The sequence below is a fragment of the Furipterus horrens genome, unplaced genomic scaffold, assembly GCF_987537825.1.
Source record: "Furipterus horrens unplaced genomic scaffold, mFurHor1.1.pri manual_scaffold_2, whole genome shotgun sequence".
Lineage (NCBI taxonomy): Eukaryota > Metazoa > Chordata > Mammalia > Chiroptera > Furipteridae > Furipterus > Furipterus horrens.
This window is the reverse complement of record NW_028327172.1, coordinates 111499923-111521060: the sequence shown is the minus strand read 5'-3', so window position 1 is coordinate 111521060 and position 21138 is coordinate 111499923. Positions and strand designations below refer to the sequence as shown.

Here is a 21138-nt window from a genome sequence, read left to right as displayed (position 1 = left end):
CTTAACCACTGGGTGCAGTGCCACCGGTGCATGAATATTTTGTGCATTTTATAGCTTAAGGCCTATACCCAAAAGCTACAGCGCAGAGCAGATGGCAGTCTTACTAATTTAAGCATATTTGTTCTAAACACTTCTTATTTAATGAGGACCTTCTGATTTGAATAGATATTTAAAACATGAAAATATTCATCTTTACTATTTCCTTGACATTGATATAAGGTGTGTGGGGAGACACACACTCATGTCTAAACAGGACAAAGTCTTAAATAAAACCTCAGCTTTGAAGATAGAGATACATTTGGACGCCAGAGTCAGAATGCCAGGCTTAAATCCTGATTCCCTTCCTACTAGCTGTCACTTGACTACCTATCAATAGCTCAAATTCTTGTCTGTAAAGTTGGAATACCACAGAATCTACTTTGGTGTATGTTGGGAAGATTAAATGGTAATAGTACCTATGGCTGGGTGGAAAGTGTTCAATAAACATTAGCTACTATAATTATTACAGCATCATTATTTAGTCCTGTACTCATTGTTTTTTCTTTTATTTGTCAGACAGGACATCTATATTTTACATACCCTTATAAATGCACAGACAAGTAGCTACCTAATCAACACTATAGGAAAAAGTATCTAAAGCCTTTTATTCCACATACCAAAGACCCCACTATTGGCAGTCTGTCGATTTATGGACTTAACCTTATCTCTTTCTCTATTTCATACCCTGCTGTGGCCACCTCACAGAGGAGAATGTTCTTGAGTGTTTATGATAAGGGTAACATTATACTTTTATATTAGATTAAGAATTCTCTTACATACCACCTACCTCAAAAAAAAAATCTCACAGAACATAATCCAAGTTCATGACTAAATCATATGAAGGGAGAACGTGTTTCAGAAACATTGCAGATAGCTACAGACTGTCTGATTCATAAGCAGAACCTGGCTAGTATACAAAGAGAATTGCACACAGGTCTTTCGTATTTCATTCCCTAGTCTCCTTGCAGTGAGTTGCATTGCTGCCACCTTGTGGTCAGGTAGAATTTTCTAAAGAAGAATATTGATTAAGTAAAGATGAATAGTGAATATAGTTTCCTTATTACATGTGCTTTATTTTTATTTTTAATATGCTTTATTGATTATGCTGTTATAGTTGTCCCAATTTACTTTCCCTTTGTTCCCCTCCACCCAGTGACCCCCTCTCCCTCCAGTTGCCCCTTAGTCCATGCCCATTGGTTGTGCATATAGTTCTCAACATCTTCTTATCTACTCCACTCCCTCCTACTATGCTTCTTAATTTCTGTACCATCTCCCTCCCTTTACCCACTGCCCCCTCCCTGATGACCTCCCCCAATATGTTCCCCATACCTATAGTTCTTTTTTCCATTCTCGTTGCCTATTTAGTTTGCCATTGTTTTGATTCCCTAGCTTCTGTTGTTGGTTCTTGTGATGTAGTTTTCATTTTAATGTTCATAGTTTTGATCCTCCTTCTTCTAAACCAGTCCCTTTAACATCTCATATAATAGTAGTTTGGATCTAATGAACTCCTTCAGTTTTACTTTGTCCTGGAAGCACTTTCTCTGCCCTTTTATTCTGAATGACAGTTTCGCTGGATAGAGTATTTGTGGCTGTAGGTTTTGATTTTCATTACTTTGAATATTTCTTGCCAGTCCCTTCTTGCCTGCAGGGTCTCCTTTGAGAAATCATCTGATAGTCTAATTGGGACCTCTTTGTACATGATTCTCTTCTTCTCTCTTGCTGCTTTTAAGATTCTCTCTTTATCTTTAATTTTTGACATTTTGATTATAATGTGTCTTGGTGTGGTTCTCCCTGGGTCCAGTTTTTTTTTAACTCTCTGTGCTTCCTGGACCTGTAAGTCTGTTTCCTTCCCCAAGTTAGGGAAGTTTTGCTTCATTATTTTTTCACATAATTTTTCAATTTCTAGTTCTTCCTCTTCACCCCCTGGCAACCCTATGATTTGGATGTTGGCCCGCTTGTAGCTGTCCCATAGGTTTCTGAGCCTGTCCTCATTTTCCTCACTTTTCATTTCCTCTTTCTGCACTGGTTGACTGTTTCTTCTCTCCCTATGCTCTGATTTGTTGGTTTGACCCCTGGTTTTCTTTCCCTCACCACTTATTTTGTAAGTGTTTTTATTCATTTCAGCAGGACTAGCCTTCCCTCCTTCCCCATCTTGTTTAGGATCTGCAGTTAGGTCTGTAAGCATTCTTATAACCAAATCTCTGAACTGTGCCTCAGAAAGATTTTTTATCTGCTGCTTTGTTAGATTAGATATTTGCTGTCTGGTCAGCTGTGTCACTGGGATATCTATCATGATCTGTGCCATCCTGACAGTTTTGTGTTTACCTTTGCTTCCTGGGCAGAGCTGTCACACTGTCTATGCTATAGGGGGTGGAGCCCTGTGCACTCTTCAATATTGGGTGGCCCTTCTCACCATGCTGTGGTATTTTGTGTGGGGGTGGGGGTCCAAGATGGATTCTTGCCCTTTACTCTCCGCTGAGAGACCGGGAGCTTCTTCCTCCATCCCTGCTCCATCTGGCCTTCACAGTCCAAGGCAATGGGGGTTTGCCTTCCCTGGGGTTGGAATTGCAAGCTGATAGGTCTGGTCTGCAGCTGGCAGTGCTCCCCAGGTTCTTCTCACCTCCCCTTAAATACGGGTGTCTGTGCTTACCGCCATCCTGCCACCATCACTGCAGCTGCTGCCACCAGCACAGCTTGACCTCTCTGTCCTGGCTTTGCCCCTCCTACCTGTCCAGACAAGCACCACTTCTTTATAACTTCATACGTTGGACTTCCATGTAGCTTTATTTTCTGGAACTTCTTATTTCTGGTTTTACAGTAGATGTGTTCCTTCTTAGTTGTGGTGGGAGATAAAGCATGTCAGTCTAGGCCTCCATCTTGGCTGGAAGTCCTCTACATGTGGTTTAAAAATCTATCAAATACACATAACTAAACATGTTTTGGTATTTTTTGCTAATAAATCCATTTCCTCTTTTAAAAAATTAGTTTAAATTTAATTTAAAAGGCGAAATATATCTCTGGACATTGGTCACCCTGGTGATCCTTGATTTTGTCACTAACATATATTTGGTTAAGCAGTGTATCTGTTTCAGTTTCCTTGTCTGAAGAACAAGGGTCAGGGTGGGATGGAGGATGAGCATAATTGAAGGAATGCTCATGGCCTATTTCTGACACTAAATTATTTTGGTAGTGTGAACTTAAAAACAGTGCTTTTAAAAACCATTAAATAGAATACTATAGTAGTGACTTCTCCGGATGAAAACCCCCTGCCTTATAACTCTCTGGAAGAAGCAGTAGGACATTACAGAATCCACCAAATATAAGAGTGGCTGTCTAGGATCTATAAGAAAATGCATTTCAAAAAGTATACACCTGGGAAAAAAAGGATGTATAACCCAATTTCATCTTTATTTAATTTATTTTGGTAAATATTCTTTACAATGACTCTTAAATACTAATGATTATACTGTTTGGCTATTCATTAGAGTAAGATGACTCACCAAACATGTAGTGAGATCCTGGGGTAAAGGAGAGACATCAATAGCAGAGAGATAAGATTTTTATTTGACACTGCATATACACAAGCATTGGTGTGCCTTTAGTGTGGAAATGTACATTAGAAAAAGCCACAGAGATGTAGCCAAGATGACAGCATAGGCAGGCGTAAAACTTACATCAAACTTACAACTAAAATATAGAACAACATCACTCAGAATGGTCAGAAATTGAGTTGAATGGAAGTCTGACAAATATGGAATTAAAGAAACCACATCCATCAAGATGGATAGTAGGGGTGCAGAAGCAGAACAGGCTGACCTGACACACATGTGCAGTGGATAAAAATTTGGGAGGGACATCTCAGGAGTGAAGAGTCCCAGCCACACAACAGGCCCCTCAGCCCAGGGTTCCAGTACTAGGAGGATAAGTCCTCACAATTTCTGGCTGCAAAAACTAGCAGGGATTGAGTTGGTGGAAGAAATTTCTGGATCCCCAAGCAATTCCTCTTAAAGAACCCACACAGACTCACCTGCTCAGATTTGCTGCCTCTGGGCCCCAGCACTGGGGAGGCAGTTTGAAAAGCATCAGTGGTATACAGGGAGAAACTGAAGTGTCTGGCATTGGGGTGAGCAGAGGCCATTATCTCTTTTCTAGGCCCTCCCCCAACAGAGCTGGAGGGCTGGTGCTGTATCTGAGACTCCATTAACCTGGCTAACACTGTTGGACATCCTGAAGAACTGCAGAGACTCTACCCCATCCAATTTACAGGCCCATCCAAGCTGCTTTTCCATATGAATGGCTAGTCTTGGCTCATTCTTCACAACTTCCTAAATCCTCTCAACAAGCAACAGCTGGCCTTGGTGAGCTCAAGGCCCAAAAATACCAGCAGCCAGCTTAGATTCACAGGTTGACTTCACCTGGGAATCTCCAAGCCTGCACAAGTAGCAGCCATCTCAGATTGCTTCATAGCTCAGGCAGGGTGCCACAGGCAAAAACACAGGTGGGGCTAACCTTGGGCTTCACCACCTGGAAATCCAGTACGAGTGCACCCAGTGGACAGCTACAGACCATGTGGGAGCACCACCACTCTGCCATTGCACAGCTGATCCTCTACAGAGGGTGGAGGTTGGTGGTCAGTGGTCATAGCCAGTTCTTGCTGCTTACTAGCCTGGGTAAATCCCTCCCACCCATTTGCCAATAGGAACCAAGGCTCAACTGCTGGAGGAGGTTGAACTCAACCCACATGAAGGGCACACCTCAAGTATCCAGCTTGGGTGATAGGGGAGGCTGTGCCACTGGACCCTACAGGACACTTACTACATTAGACCACACTACCAAGAAACAGAGTCAAAGCAGCTCTACCCAATACACAGAACCAAACATAGGGAGGCTGCCAAATTGAGGAGGAAAAGAAATATGGCCCTAATGAAAGAACAGGACAAAACCCCAGAAAAAGAAGTAAATTAAACAGAGATAGCCAACCTATCACATGAAGAGTTCACAACAGTGGTGATCAGAATGATCAGAGAAATGATTGAGTATGGCCACAAAATAAAGAAGGAAGTGAAGGTTATATAACACGAAATAAAGAAAAACATATAGAGAACCAACAGTGATGGGAAGGAAGCTGGGATTCAAATCAATGATTTGGAAGAAAGGGAAAAAATAACATTCATGCAGTACAAAAAGAAGAAACAAGAATTGAAAAAAATGAGAGAATTAGGAACATTTGGGACAAATTTAAATATACCAACATCTGAATCATAGGGGTGCCAGAAGGAGAAGAAGAGAAAGAAATTGAAAACGTATTTGAGAAAATTATGAAGGAAAACTTTTCTAATTTGGCAAAGAAGATAGACATACAAGTCCAGGAAGCACAGCGAGTCCCAAACAAGCTAGATCCAAAAAGGCCCACACCAAGACACATCATAATTAAAATGTCAAAGGTTAAAGACAAAGAGAAAAATCTTAAAAGTAGCAAGAGAAAGGAAGAGAGTTACCTACAAAGGAGTTTCCATAACTGTATCAACTGATTTCTTGAAAGAAACTTTGCAAGCAAGAAGGGACTGGCAAGAAGTATTCAAAGTGATGAAAAGCAAGAACCTACAACCAAGACTACTCTATCCAGCAAAGCTATCACTTAGAATGAAAGGGCAGATAAAGTGATTTCCAGACAAGGTAAAGCTAAAGGAGTTCATCATCACCAAGCCATTATTACATGAAATGTTAAAGGGACTTATTATAGAAAAAGAAGATCAAAACTATGAACATTAAAATGACAGCAAACACAACTATCAACAACTGAATCTAAAATATGAAAACAAAACAAACTAAGCAGACAATTAGTATAGGAATAGAATCATAGGTATGGGGATCCTTTGGAGGATTATCAGCTGGGAGGGGGAAGCAGGAGAAATGGGGAAATGGTGTAGGGATCAGGAAGCATAATTGGTAGGTACAAAATAGACAGGAGAATGTTAACAATAATAGAGAAAGTGGAGAAGCCAAAGAACTTAAATACATGACCCATGGACATGAACTGTGTAGGGGGTTGGAACTGTTGGAGGGAAGGGGAATACTGGGCGGAGGGGGGCAATGGAAAAAATTGGGACAACTGTAACAGCATAATCAATAAAATATACTTAAAACAAAAGAAATCTGGAGACTACGAATTGTGTTTAAAAGGATTTTACTCTTGATTTTGTTTAGGGGACGAAATAAATGTTCTGAACATAAAAAGGGGGAAATTGTGTGTGTGTGTGTGTGTGTGTGTGTGTGTGTGTGTGTGTATACATGTGTGTGTGTATAAAGAAAAGCCACAGAATTATCCAGGTGAGCAGATAGGAGTTTTGTGAAAGCTGTCCAGCAACTACATCCCATTTCATTCAACTCTCTCCCCAAACAATACTAACACCAAGGACCACCGACCACAGATCATCATATCAAATATAATAATAATGATAAAGTTTAAAATATTGTGAGAATTATCAAATGTGGCACAGAGATACGAAGTGAGCAAATACTGTTGGAAAAATGGCACCACAGATTATTCAACACAGGGTTGCCACAATCCTTCAATTTGTAAAACAAATGCACTACCTTCAAAGAGCAATAAAGTGAAGTACAATAGAACAAGATAAGCCTATATAGGTCATTTATAAATATTAATAAATTATGTATAATTTACACAATATCTTTTGGTTTCTCACATTTCTTTTTAATTTCCTTAAACTGATATTTTATAGATTGTGCTATTACAGTTGTCTTGATTTTTTTCCCTTTTGCCCCACTCCACCCAGCTCCCCCCACTCATCAGGTAATCCTCACATCTTTGTTCATGTCCATGCGTCATGAATTTAAGTTCTTTGGCTACTTCATTTCCTATATTGAACTTAACATCCCCATGACTATTCCGTAACTACCTATTTGTACTTCTTAATCCCCTCACCTCTTCACCCGTTCCCCCCACATCCCCATCTAATCTGGCGACCATCAAAATGTTCTCCATACCCATGATTCTGTCTCTGTTCTTCTTGTTTGCTTAGTTTGTTTTTTAGATTCAGTTGTTAATAGATATGTTTTTGTCATTTTATTTTTCATAGTTTTGATCTTCTTTTTCTTAAATAAGTCCCTTTAACATTTTATATAGTAATGGTTTAGTGACGAACTCTTCTAGTTTTTTCTTGTCTGGGAAGCTCTTTATATGCCCTTCGATTCTAAATGATACCTTTGCTGGGTAGAGCAATCTTGGCTGTAGGTTTTGCTTTCCATAACTTTGATTATTTCTTGCCAATGCCTTTCAGCCTGCAAAGTTTTTGAGAAATCAGCTGACAGTCTTGTGGGACTTCTTCTGTAGGTAACTAACTGCTTTTCTCTTGTTGCTTTTAAGAGTCCCTCTTTATCTTTATCCTTTAGCATTTTACTTATGACGTGCCTGGAGTGGGTCTCTTTGCATCCATCTTGTTTGGGACTCTCTGTGCTTCCTGGACTTACATGTCTATTTTTTCCTTCACATTAAGAAAGTTTTCTTTCATTATTTTTTTGAATAAATTTCCAATTTCTTGCTCTTTCTCTTCTCCTTCTGATACCTCTATGATGTGAATTTTGGAACACTTGAAGTTGTCACACAGGCTGCTTACACTATCCTCATTTTTTAAAATTCTTTTTCTTCTTCTTGTTCTAATTGATTTTTTTTTCTTCCTTATCTTCCAAATCATTGATCTGATTCTCAGCTTCATCCACTCTACTGTTGTTTCTTGTAAATTGTTCTTTATTTCAATTAGTGCATTCTTCATTTCTGACTGAGTCTTTTTTATGCTGCTGAGGTCCTCACTGAGTTTCTTTAACATCCTTATAACCAGTGTTTTGAGCTCTGCATCTGATAGATTGCTTATCTCCATTTTGTTTAGTTCTCTTTTTGGAGCTCTGATCTGTTCTTCCTTTGGGCCATGTTTCTTTGTCTCCTCATTTTGGCAGCCTCCCTGTGTTTGTTTTTATGTATTAGGTAGATGTGCTATGACTCTCTGCCTTGGTAGTGCGCCCTAATGTAGTAGGTGTCCTGTAGGGTCCAGTGGCACAGCCTCCCCTATCACCCAAGCTGGGTACTTGAGGTGTGCCCTTCATGTGGGCTAAGTATACCCTCCTATTGTAGTTGATCCTTGAATACTGTTGGTAGGTCAGTGGGAGTGGTTTACCCAGGCCAGTCAGCAGCAAAAGCTGGCTATGACCATTGACCACCAATCTTCACCCTTTGTGGAGGATCAGCTGTGCAGGGACAGGGTGACAGTACTCTGACATGGTCTGTAGTTGTCCACTGGGAGCACGAACTTTGGGGTTTCTTGGATGGTGCAGGCCAGGGTCAGCCCGCACCTGTGTTTTGCACAGGGCCACCCTTCCTGAGCTATAAAGCAATCTGAGATGGCTTCTACTTGTGCTTGGCTTGGAGGTTCCCAGGTGAGACCAATCTATGAATCTAGGAGGCTGGTTACTGCTTGTACCAGGCCTGTAGCCCCTTAGCAAGAGGTGTAGGGGGACCTGGGATATCACTGAGTTTGGCTGTTCCTTTTTTGAGAGGATTTAGGAAGTTGTGAAGCATGAGCCAAGACCAACCATTCATATGGAAAAGAAGCTTGGATGGGCCAGTAAGTTTGGTGGGACAGAATCTCTGGGGATCTTCAGGGCAAGATAAACAGTGTTAGCCAGGTTGATGGATTCTCAGATATGGTACTACCAGCCTGCTGGTTCTGTTGCTCTGTGGGGAGAGGTTTCAGAAAAGGGACAGTGGTCCCCCTCTGTCTGAGAGAAAGCTGTCCCCCAACTCTCACCTTCTTCCAGACACTTCACTTCCTCCTGTATGTCACTGGTATCTTTCAAGCTGCTTCCCTAAAACTGCAGCTCAGAAGGAGTGAGGCTGTTTAAGTTCATGTGTGGATTCTTTAAGAGGACTGGCTTGGGGCTCCAGCAATTTCTTCTGCTTACTCAGTCCCTGTTGGTTTTTGCAGCCAGAAGTTATGGGGACTTATCTTCCTGGTGCTGGAACCCTGGGCTGGGGTGGCTGATGTGGGGCTAGGGCTCCTTGATTCTGAGATATCGCTCCTAAATTTTTACCCACCACATGTGGATGTGGGACCAGCCCGTTCTGCTTCTCTGCCCCTCTTACCAGTCTAGATGAATGTGGTTTCTTTAATTCCCTAATTGTCAGACTCCCATTCAACTCAATTTCTCATGGTTCTGAGCAATAGTTCTATATTTTAGCTCTAAGTTTGATGTGGTTGTGCAAGAAGGCGAGCTGTGTTTACCTATGCCACTATCTTGACTGGAAGTATCTAATGAGCTTGGTTGGTGTGGCTTAGTGGATTGCACGCTGGCCTGCAGACTGAATGGCTCATGCCTGGGTTGCAGGCCAGGTCCCCAGTCCAGTGCCTACAAGAGGCCACCCATCAATGTTTCTCTTGCACATCAATGGAATGCTTGAAGTTGTCCCAGAGGCTCCTTACACTATCTTCTTATTTTTGGATTCTTTTTTCTTTTTGCTGCTCTGATTGCGTGTTTTCTGCTTATTTTCCAGATTGCTGGTTTGATCCTCTGCTGCATCTCTTTACTGTTGAATCCCTGCAATATATTCTTTTAAAAATTTTATTGAACTTATTGGGGTGATATTGGTTAATAAAATTATATAGGTTTCAGGTGTAAAATTCTACCATACATCATCTGTGCACTGTACTGTGTATTCACTACCCCTAGTCAAGGCTCCTTCCATTGCCATTTATCCTCACATTACCCTCCATTACCTCCCCCGACTCTGTCCCCTCTGGTGATCACCATACTGTTTTAGGTGTCTATGAGGTTTTTTTTTCTTAATCCCATCACCTTTTTCACCCAGTCCTGCAACCCCATTCCCCTCTGACAGCTGTCAGTCTGTTCTCTATATCTATGAGTCTGTTTCTACTTTGTTAGTTTATTTTGCTTGTTAGATTACACATATAAGTGAAATCATATGGTATTTGTCTTTTTTTGACTGGCTTATTTCACTTGGTGTAATGCTCTCCAGGTCCATACATGCTGTCACAAAAGGTAAGATTTTTTCTTTTAAAACATATTTTATTTATTTATATTTAGAGAAAAGGGAAGGGAGGAAAACAGGGAGAGAAACATCAATGTGGGAAACATCAGTCAGTTGCCTCTTGCGTGCCCCCAACTGGGGACCTGGAGCACAGCCCAGGCTTGTGTCCTGAGAATCAAACCATTGACCTTTCTGTTTGCAGGACAATGCCCAATCCATTCTGGGCCAGATTTCCTTCTTTTTAATGTCTGAGTAGTATTCTACTGTGTAAATGTACCACAGCCTTTTTATCCACTCTACTGGTGGGTACTTGGGCTGTTTCCAAATCTTGGTTATTGTAAATAATGCTGCAGCAAACAAAGTGGTTCATATATTCTTTCAAATAAGTGTTTCGGAGTTCGTTGAATATATTCACAGAAGTGCAATCACAGGATCATAAGATAGCTACATTTTTAATTTTTTTGAAGTATCTCCATAATGCTTTCAACAGTGGCTGCACCAGTCTGCATTCCCACCAACATTGAGTGCATGAGGGTTCTCTTTTCTCCACATCCTTGGAAGCACATGTTGTTTGTTGATTTATTGATGATAGCCATTCTGACAGGTGTGAGGTGGTATCTCATTGTGGTTTTAATTTGCATTTCTCTAATTATTAGTGACATTGAGCATCTTTCCCTATGTCTATGGGCCACCTCTTTGGGGCAGTGTCTATTCAGGGCCTTTTCCATTTTTTAAATTGGATTGTTTGTTTCCTTTGGTGTTGAGTTGTATAAATTTTTTATAAGCTGTGGATATTAACCCCCTATTAGATGTATCATTGGCAAATATGTTCTCCCATTCAGTTGGATGTCTTCATTTTGCTGATGGTTTCCTTTGCTGTGCAAAATTAATTTCTTTCCCTTCAGCTGTTATTTAACTTTAAAGGAAATTAGGCTAAGAAAATGGGAATTTTAGAAATGTAAAAACATAGTAAAATCATTTTATTAACAAAAATTAAGAAAAGAATCATAAAAATATTTTATGGGTGAAATAGTCATTATATAGAAACTATAAGAACTGGTGACAAAAATATTTATTTTTAAATTCATGAGTTATAAAAGTCTATAGAATTAGATATAAATCTTCAAAATATCATACATTAAAAACAAAATCCCCCAAAACAAAAGCAAAACAAAAAATATCCCAACAACACTTAGCTACTTCTCTTCCTTTCTGAACTCACATGTAAAAATAAAGAAGAAAAAATCTAATTCTTCAAACCATATTATTTATTTTTCTTCTTATGATCCTTAATCTTCTTTTCCCTCTCTTAGGAGCAGATGTTTAATGAGCTACTTATATATGATGCACCTCATCTTCTGCGAGATTTGGACACATACTTAGGGGAAAAAGAGTGGTTCATTGGTAACTCTGTGAGTATGTTTTATATCTTAAAAGATACAAGTAAGTATATAATGTGAAGATAAAGACTTATAAAAATGTATTGGGAAAAAAATGTTACCCAGAGAGAGGAAGTAAGAGAGCAGAGATAAAAGCTAAAATTCTTTGAATTAACCTTTTTTGGTAGACTTAACTTTGGAACCATAAACCATTTTATATAATTATATAACAACAACAAAAACATTTTTAAAAGCTATCACTGTAAAGACAAAGCAAAATGAAACAAATGAACCTGCCTGTCTCAAACTGATGCATAGAGTATGCAGGGAAGTACCTATGTGCGCTGTTAGTGAGGAACTACTTTAAGAAATAGTATATCATGTAAAACACAGTAATTTGACTATACATCTCATAGATGTTTTCTCAGGACAAAAATAAAAATTGCACATCATTTTTAGTAATTATATTTTTGATGGTATTGGGACAGTGGTATTACTTTTGATATTATTATATCTATATTGTGGATAAAATGGTAAGAAATTTCATGGATGTATTGAGAAGCAGGATCTTTTATGTGGGAGAAAGAAGACAGATGTAAGATTAGTGAGGTTAAGTAAGTATTCTATTTCTGAATGTGAACTATATGCAACAGTATAAACTCATGATGTATTTTACCTCGAGATAAAGAAAAATGCATTTTGTGTCTCTTTTTCTTGAAATGATGACCAACACAGTTGTCCTGGGCACCTCTAAGCCTGAGATACTGGTCTTCAGATACCAAAAGGGATCTCAGAGAAAGGCTCATTCTTCATTTGGGACAGGAAATGTAAAAGATGAACTAGGAATTCCTTGTCATGCCAGAAGGAAATAAATCATCAAAGACAAGTGGGATTGTGTCAAAAGGTCTCAGAAGTCAACCTGAAGAGGCTCTTACTGGCCAAAGACAAACCAAAGTGCAATAAGATTATTAACTACAATGGATTGAAACAAATGAAAATACCTGAATCCAAGAGTATATCACCACTACCACAATGAAAAACACACACACACACACAAAAGTTTCACTGGCCACTTATAGAAGATGCCATGGAACCAAGTTATTGTTCTGAAAACTGCCTAAAACAAACAAAAAGTGTGGGTATGAGATTGAATAAAACCAGTTGTATCTTAGGATGAGAAAAATCGATAGCCAAACTTTGTCTTCATAAAAGCATGTCAGTTAAGTTAAAAGGAGAGATTAAAATAACGTATCACAGTTTTCCAAACCCTGATGAATTAAGGGACCTAGGCACTGAGTATCAATAATTGTTAATATCATAAAAAGTGAGACAACCAGATGTTATGGACTGACTGAGAGAGGAACACACCACTATCTATGAAGTAGTTATGCCCAAAATAATCAAGTCAAATTTTGGATTAGACTCGGTGGTAGGTCAGGGTCCTTGCCTTTAAGGAGACCGAATTGTAGAAGGCAAGACACAGACTGTTTTTTGTGGCTCTTTGTGACTCATTCTGACCACTGTCTGCGGAGTCCTTCTTGGGTGACAGAAGCAACTTTCAGCATCCTAACTCCTAACTTGCTACCTCACCACATATCTCTGCGTTTCCTCCCCGTGACTCTTCAGTAGCCTTTCCTAAAGTGTTCCTCTCCCTGTCCTATTGATGGAACAATTTCCAAGGACTTGAAATGTTTCTTGTTTCTTCTGTTTTGTATGAAACTTCCTTTGTGAACTTCATCCTGAGTCTATGGCTTCACCCTCCCTCTTCCTCACAGTGCTCCAAGCACACCAGCGCTTTCTTTGTTCCTGAGACCCAGGTCCTACTCCCACCCAAGAACCTTGGCCTTGGTGTTCCCTCAGCTGGGGGCACTGAAGCCCCAGATTGCTGCACCTTTGGATCCTTTTTATCATTCAAACTGTGGCTTACATGTCACCTCTTACAGGTCTTCTTTCCCTGACCACCCAAAAGTCCGTCTCATACTTCACTTTTTCTTTTCTTTTTTCAAATTTTTATTGTTTTTCTATTACAGTTGTCTTTTTCCTTCATTGCTACCACCCACCCAGCACACCCCTTCTCCCACAGTCAATCCCTACCGCGTTATCCATGTTCATGGGTTATTTATATTAGTTCCTTTGCTAAACCCTTCCCCTATTTACCCCCTTCCTTCACACGCCCCTCCCCCCTGATAACTGTTACTCTGTTCCTTGTTCAATTTTGTTCAGTTGTTTGTGTTGTTCATTAGTCTCCTGTATTAGGTGATATCATATGGTATTTTTCTTTCATTGCTTGGCTTATTTCACTAAGCATAAATCTCTCTAGTACCATCCATGTTGTCGCAAATGGCAGGAGTTCCTTCTTTCTCTCTGCTGCATAGTATTCCATTGTGTAAATGTACCACAGTTTTTTGATCCACTCATCCACAGACGGGCATTTAGGCTGTTTCCAGCACTTGGCTATTGCAAACAGCGCTGCTATGAACATAGGGGTGCATAGGTTCTTTTGAATTGGTATTTCAGGATTCTTCGAATATAATCCTAGCAGTGGAATCGCTGGTTCAAAAGGCAGTTCCATTTTTAGTTTTTTGAGGAAATTCCATACTGTTTTCCACAGTGACTGCACCAGTCTGCATCCCCACCAACAGTGCAGTAGGGTTCCCGTTTCTCCACATCCTCGCCAGCACTTGTTGTTTGTTGATTTGCTGATGGTGGCCATTCTGACAGGTGTAAAGTGGTATCTCATTGTGGTTTTCGTTTGCATCTCTCTGATGGCTAGTAATGTTGAGCATTCTTTCATATGCCTATGGACCCTCTGTATGTCCTCCTTAGAGAAGTGTATGTTCAGGTCCTTCGCCCATTTTTTAATTGGGCTTTCTGTCTTCTTGGTGTAAGTTCTTTATATATTTTGGATATCAATCCCTTATCTGATGTATCATTGGCAAATATGTTTCCCATATGGTTGGTTCCCTTTTCATCTTGTTGATGTTTTATTTTGTTGAGAAACTCTTTAGTTTGATGTAGTCCTATTTGTTTATGTTTTCCTTATTTCCCTTGCCTTAGGAGATGTATCAGTGAAAATATTGTTATGTGGGATATCAGAAATTTTCCTGCCTATGTTTTCCTCTAGGATTTTTATGGTGTCATGTCTTATATTTAAGACTTTGATCCATCTTGATTTTATTCTGGTGTGTGGTGTTAGCTGGTGGTCTAGTTTCATTTTTTTTTGCATGTCCCTGTCCAGTTCTCCCAGCACCATTTGTTGAAGAGGCTCTTCTCATTCCATTTTATGTTCCTTCCCCTGTCGAATATTAGTTGACCATAGAGTCCTGAGTTTATTTCTGGGCTCTCTATTCCATTCCATTGATCATATGTCTATTCTTATGCCAGTACCAGGCTGTTTTGATTACAATGGCCTTGTAGTATAGTTTGAAGTCAGATATTGTGACTCCTCCTATTGCGTTCTTCTTTCTCAAGATTGCTGTGGCTTTTAGGGGTCTTTTTGATTCCATATAAATTTTTGAAGTATTAGTTCTATGTCTGTGAAATACATCACTGGTATTTTAATAGGGATTGCATTCAATCTATAAATTGCTTTGGGTAGTATGGACATTTTGATAATGTTGATTTTTACCACCCATGAACATGGTATATGCTTCCATTTATTTGTATCTTCCTTAGTTTCTTTCTTCAGGGTTATGTAGTTTTCTGAGTACAGGTCTTTTACCTCTTTGGTTAAATTTATTCCTAGGTACTTTATTTTTCTTGTTGCTGTAGTGAATGGGATTTTTTTTCTAGTTTCTCTCTCTTATATTTTATTGTTGATATTCAGAAATGCCTTCGATTTCTGAATATTGACTTTATACCCTGCAATTTTGCCAAATTCACTTATTCGGTTGAGTAGTTTTTTCATGGCATCTATAGGGTTTTCTAGGTATACTATCATGTCATCTGTAAATAATGACATTTTTACTTCCTCTTTTCCAATTTGGATGCCTTTTATTTTTCTTGTCTGATTGCTGTGGCTAGAACTTCCAATACTATGCTGAATAGGAGTGGAGAGCGTGGACATCCTTGTCTTGTTCCTGATCTCAGGGGTAATGCTTTCAGTTTTTGTCCATTGAGTATGATGTTGTTGGCTTCAGGTTTCTCATATACGGCCTTTATTATGTTGAGGTATGCTCCTTCTATTCCCAGTTTGCTGAGTGTTTTCATCATAAATGGGTGTTGTACTTTATCAAATGCCTTTTCAGCATCTATTGATATGATCATGTGACTTTTATCTTTCATTTTGTTTATGTGGTGTATTACATTTATTGACTTGCGAATATTAAACCATCCTTTCATCCCTGGGATGTATCCCACTAGATTATGATGTATGATCTTCTTAAAGTGTTGCTGGATCCAGTTTGCCAATATTTTGTTGAGTATTTTAGCATCTATGTTCATCAGTGATACTGGCCTGTAGTTTTCTTTCTTTGTTGTGTCTTGACCTGGTTTTGGAATTAGGGTAATACTGGCTTCATAGAAAGAGTTTGGGAGTCTTCCTTCTTCTTGAATTTTTTGGAATAGTTTGAGAAGGGTAGGCGTTAGTCCTTCCCAAAACGTTTTGTAAAATTTGCCTGTGAAGCCATCCAGTCAAGGGCTTTTTTGCGCCAGGAGTTTTTTTTTTTTATTACTGCTTCAGTTTCAGTTGTTGTTATCAGTCTGTTCAGGCTTTCTGCTTTTTCTTGATTAAGTTTTGGGAGATTATGTTTCCATAAATTTTTCCATTTCATCTAGGTTGTCAAATTTCTTGTGATACGGTTGTTTGTAATAATTTCTTACGATCCTTTGTATTTCTGTGGTTTTGGTTGTGATTTCTCCTCTTTCATTTCTGATTTTATTTATTTGGGTCCTCTCTTTTTATCTTTTTCTTTCTTTGTTTTTTAGGATCCTGAAAAAAATTTTTTTTTAATATGCTTTATTGATTATGCTGTTACAGTCATCCCAATTTCTTTTCCCTTTGTTCCCCTCCACCCAGCGACATCTCTCCCTTCAGTTTTCTCCCCGCCTTAGTCCATGTCCACTGGTTGTGCATATAGTTCTTCTCAACATCTTCCTATCTACTCCACTCTCTCTACTATGCTTCTTAATTCCTGTACCATATCACTCCCTTTACCCCCTTCCACTTCCCCGCTGACCTCCCCCCAATATGTTCCCCATACCTATCATTCTTTTCTCATTCTCGTTGCCTACTTAGTTTGCTTTTGTTTCGGTTCCCTAGCTTCTGTTGTTGGTTGTTGTGATACAGTTTTCATTTTAATGTTCACATCATAGTTTTGATCCTCTTTTTCCTAAACAAGTCCCTTTAATATTTCATATAACAGTGGTTTGTATCTGATGGACTCCTTCAGTTTTACTTTGTCCTGGAAGCACTTTTCTGCCCTTCCATTCTGAATGATAGCTTCACCAGATAGAGTAATCTTGGTTGTAGGTTTTTTATTTTCATTACTTTGAATATTTCCTGCCAGTCCCTTCTTGCCTGCAGAATATCTTTTGAGAAATCAGCTGACAGTCTTATTGGGACCCCTTTGTATGTAATTCTTTTCTTCTCTCTTGCTGCTTTTAAGATTCTCTCTTTATCCTTAATTTTTGACATTTTGATTATAATGTGTCTTGGTGTGGTTCTCCCTGGGTCCAGTATTTTTTTGAACTCTCTGTGCTTCCTGGCCCTGTAAGTTTATTTCCTTCCCCAAGTTAGGGAAGTTTTGCTTCCTTATTTTTTCACATAATTTTTCAATTTCTAGTTCTTCTTCTTCACCTCCTGACAATCCTATGATTCGGATATTGGCCTGCTGATAGCTGTCCGATAAGTTTCTGAGCCTCTCCTCATTTTCCTCACTTCTCGTTTCCTCTTTCTGCACTAGTTGACTGTTCCTTCCTTATGTTCTGATTTGTTGATTTGATACCTGGTTTTCTTGCCCTCACCACTAGTTTTGTATGTATTTTTGTTCATTTCAGCAGGACTAGCCTTCCCTCCTTCCCCATCTTGTTTAAGATCTGCAGTTAGGTCTGTAGGCATTCTTATAACCAAATCTCTGAACTGTGCCACAGAAAATTTCCTATCTGCTGCTTCATTAGATTAGATATTTGCTGTCTGGTCAGCTGCATGATTGGGATCTCTATCATGATCTGTGCCATCTTGACAGTGTGTGTTTACCTTTGCTTCCTCAGTTGGGCTGTCACACCTCCTATGCTATAGGGGGCAGAGGGCTGTGCACTAGTCACCACCGGGCGACCCATCTCACTACGCTGTGGCGTTTTCTGCAGGGGTGAGAGTCCAAGATGGATTCCTGCCATTCGCTCTCTGCTGAGAGACCAGGAGCATCCTCCTCAATCCCCACCCCCTCTGGGCCTCACAGTCCCAGGCAATGGAGGTTTGCCTACCCCGGCTTTGGAATTGCAAGCCGACAGGTCTGGTTTGCAGCTGGGGGTGCTCCCCAGGTGCTTCTCGCCTCCCCTAAATATGCGTGTCTGTCCTTACAGCTGTCCTGCCGCCGTCTCTGCTGCTGCCGCGGACAGCACAGTTTGTCCTCTCTTCCCCGGCTTTGCCCCTCCTACTTGTCCGGACCAGCACCACTTCTTTATAACTTCATAGGTTGAACTTCCATTTATTTTCTGGAACTTCTGGTTACTTCTGGTTTTGTGGTAGTTGTAGTCCTTCTTAGTTGTGGAGGGAGACAGAGCAAGTCAGTCTAGGCCTCCATCTTGACTGGAAGTCTCCTGTGTTTGTTTGCTTCTGTATCCCAGGCAGAGCTGTCGCTCCTATTAAGTTGTAAGGGGCGGAGCCTTAGGTATTTGTCAGTAACAGGCGACCTGTTTCACCACGCTGTGGCGGTGTATGTGGGGGAGGGATCTGAGAGAGAACAATGCCGCTTGCCTAGGATTTGCCCCTTTTCCAGGCATTTCTCCCACTTCCGCACCTGACTGGCGCCCCTCTAGCTGCTGCCCTGGCCATTGTTCCCAGAGTGGATGGGTCCACGGACATTCTAGGTCCGTGGGGGCCCTTTAAACAAGTGGACTCTGCTGAGAGATCAGCAGTTTCTGCCTCCATCCCAGCCCCCACTGGTTTGCACAGTCAAAAGCAATGAGGACTGATTTTCCCCGGTGCTGGGACAGTGAGCTACTCGGTCCAGTATAGCCAGGAAAGCTTCCCAGGTGTCCCTCCTGACTTTATAAAATGTGTAACTGCGCTTTCCACTGGCCTGCTGCTGTTGCCACTGCTGCCACCACCACACCGTATCCTCTCCACTCCGGCTCCGCCCCTCCTACCTGTCTGGATGAGTATTTATTTATATCTTTGTTTGCTGGATTTCCATGCACTTTAATTTTCTTGAATTTATGGTTGTTTCTAGTTTTGAGGTAATTGTATTCCTTCTTAGTTGCAGAGGGAGACACAGCATGTCTATCTATGCCTCTATCTTGGCTGGAAATCTCCCTTTTTTTTTCTTGATGAGCCTGGTTAATGGCTTATCGATTTTGTTTATCTTTTCAAAGAACCAGCTCCTACTTTTGTTGATCTTTTGAATTGTTTGTTTAGTCTCTATGTCATTTAATTCTGCTCTGATCCTGATGATTTCCTTCCTTGTACTCGCTCTGGACTTTGTTTGTTGTTGTTGTTCTAGTTCTTGTAGCTGTAGGGTTAAATTTTTTATTTGAGATTCTTCTATCCTTTTTAGGTAGGCCTGTGTTGCTATGAACTTTCTTCTCAGGATTGCTTTTGCTGTCCTATAGGTTTTGGACTGTTGTGCGCTCATTATCATTTGTTTCCAGAGACTTCTTGATTTCTTCCTTGATATCATTGTTAACCCATTCATTATTTAATAGCATGTTATTCATTCTCCACAAGTTTGAATGTCTTTAAGTTTTTTCCTTGAGGTTGATTTCCAGTTTCAAGGCATTGTGATCTGAGAAGTAGCTTGATATAATTTCAATTTTCTTGAATTTGTTGAGGTTTGTTTTGTGTCCTACCATGTGGTCTATCTTTGAAAATGTCCCATGTGCATTCAAAAAGAATGTATGTTTTGCTTCTTTGGGGTGAAAAGTTCTGTACATATCAATTAAGTCAATTTGATCTAGAGTGTTGTTTAATGCCTCAATATCCTTGGTGTTTCTTTGCTTCAAAGACCTGTCCATTGTTGACAATGAGGTGTTAAAGTCCCCTACTATGAGTGTGTTGCTGTTGATATCTTTTTTGTAGTCCAATATTTTCCTTATGTATTTCAGTGCATGTATATTGGGTGCATATGTGTTTATCAGGGTTATATCTTCTTAATGGATTGTTCCCTTAAGTATTATAAAATGTCCTTCTTTATCTCTTTTTATGTCCTTTGCTGTGAAATCTAGTTTGTCTGATATAAGTATTGCTACCTCAGCTTTTCTTTCATGTCATTTGCTTAGAATACTTTTTTCCGTCCCTTCACTTTCAGTCTGTGTAAATCTTTTGTTTTACAGTGTGGCTCTTGTAGACAGCATATATGTGGGTCATGTTTTCAAATCCATTCTGCTACCCTATGTCTTTTGATCGGAGCATTTAATCCATTTACATTTAAGATTATTGACAGGTATTTATTTAATTCCCTCTGTACCTGTGTTTCCCTCCCTCTCTCTTTTTCTTCTTTTTCTTACAGCATTCCCTTTAGCATCTCTTGCAATGCTGGTTTGGTGGAGATGTATTCATTTAGTCTCCCTTTGTCTGGGAAACTCCTTATTTCACCTTCCATTTTGAAAGAGAGTAGTCTTGTTTGTAGGCCTTTGTTTTTCATTGCTTGGGATATTTTTTGCCATTCCCTTCTGGCTTGTAGTGTTTCTGTCAAGAAATCAATTGATTGTCTTATTGGAGCTCCCTTGTATGTTATTTGCTGTTTTTCTCTTGCTGCTTTTAGGATTCTCTCTTTGTCTTTGAATGTTGCCATTTTAATTATCATGTGCCTTGGAGTGGGCCTTTTTGGGTTCATCTTCATTGGGACCCTCTGTGCTTCCTGGACTTGCATGACTTTTTCTCTCATCAAGTTAGGAACATTTTCTGTCATTATTTTTTCAAAGAGGTTTTCTATCCCATGCTCCTCTTCTTCTTCTTTTATCCCTATGATACGGATATTGTTTAATTTAATGTTGTCCTGCAGTTCTCTTAAACCCTCTTCATTCTTTTTAAGTATTTTTTTCATTTTGTTGCATTGTTAGGGAATTTCTTTCTATGTTGTCCTCTAACTCTCTGATCCGATCCTCTGCTTCATTTAGCCTGTTTTTGATGGATTCTACTGTGTTCTTCAGTTCAGATATTGTATTCTTCATTTCTTCCTGGTTCTTATTGATAGTCTATGTCCTTTTTTACGCTGGCGTAGTACTCAGTAAGTTCCTTGTAGCTTCCCTGGAGTTCTTTGTAGCTTCCCTGGAGTTCTTTGTAGCTTCCCTGGAGTTCATTGTAGTTTTCTTTGAGTTTGTCGAGTTCATTGAGCTTCCCCATTATTATTGTTTTGAATTCCATGTCTGATAGCTTGCTTGTTTCTACTTCATCTATCCCTCCTACTGGGGATTCCTCCTTTCTTTTTGGTGGAGTGTTGTTTCTGTTTGGTGGGGTGTTATTCTCCCTCCCCATTTTGGACACTGGTCTTGTTTCTGCTT

At 39.8% G+C, this 21138-nt stretch overlaps 1 protein-coding gene across 1 annotated transcript in view; it reads left to right on the top strand.

Annotated features, from left to right (window-relative positions):
- HPGDS (hematopoietic prostaglandin D synthase) overlaps positions 1 to 21138 on the top strand; it is a 58199-nt gene that overhangs the window by 34227 nt on the left and 2834 nt on the right. Inside the window, exon 5 of the mRNA XM_090266307.1 lies at positions 11413 to 11511. Coding sequence (XP_090122433.1) covers positions 11413 to 11511 — 99 coding nt within the window. The remainder of the gene's footprint in view (positions 1 to 11412; positions 11512 to 21138) is intronic.